General features: G+C 73.5%; 1 protein-coding gene across 1 annotated transcript in view; it reads right to left on the bottom strand.

The window, feature by feature from the left end:
* Macrod1 (mono-ADP ribosylhydrolase 1) overlaps window positions 1-283 on the bottom strand; it is a 139100-nt gene that overhangs the window by 527 nt on the left and 138290 nt on the right. Inside the window, exons 9-10 of the mRNA XM_010636186.2 lie at window positions 170-200; window positions 5-98 (exon numbers count right to left, since the gene is read on the bottom strand). Coding sequence (XP_010634488.2) covers window positions 5-98; window positions 170-200 — 125 coding nt within the window. The remainder of the gene's footprint in view (window positions 1-4; window positions 99-169; window positions 201-283) is intronic.

The following is a 283-nucleotide window of genomic DNA, read 5'->3' as shown; positions in this document are numbered from 1 at the left end:
CCACCCCGCCTGGGCCGGCCCCACCTTGTCTTTGTGCGGCTCCAGCCACTCGCGCAGCGCCCTCAGCACCACCTCGGCCGCAGCCTCGTTGGGGTAGCCTGGGGGCGGGGACGGGACCAGTGAGTTCCGGCTCTCCTCCCCAGACCCAGTCCTCCCAGGCCCCACTCACCGAACACGCCCGTGGAGATGCAGGGGAAGGCCTGGGGGAGAAGGGGAAAAGGGGCGGGGACACGTCACCCTGGCTGCTCTGCGCCCCTCCGCCCACCCCTCCCGGGCGCGCCCC

The sequence above is a fragment of the Fukomys damarensis genome, unplaced genomic scaffold (genome assembly GCF_012274545.1).
Source record: "Fukomys damarensis isolate Sample0158 unplaced genomic scaffold, DMR_v1.0_HiC HiC_scaffold_27, whole genome shotgun sequence".
Classification (NCBI taxonomy): Eukaryota; Metazoa; Chordata; class Mammalia; order Rodentia; family Bathyergidae; genus Fukomys; species Fukomys damarensis.
Note: the sequence above shows the minus strand (reverse complement) of the source record. Positions and strands in the feature narration are given on the sequence as shown.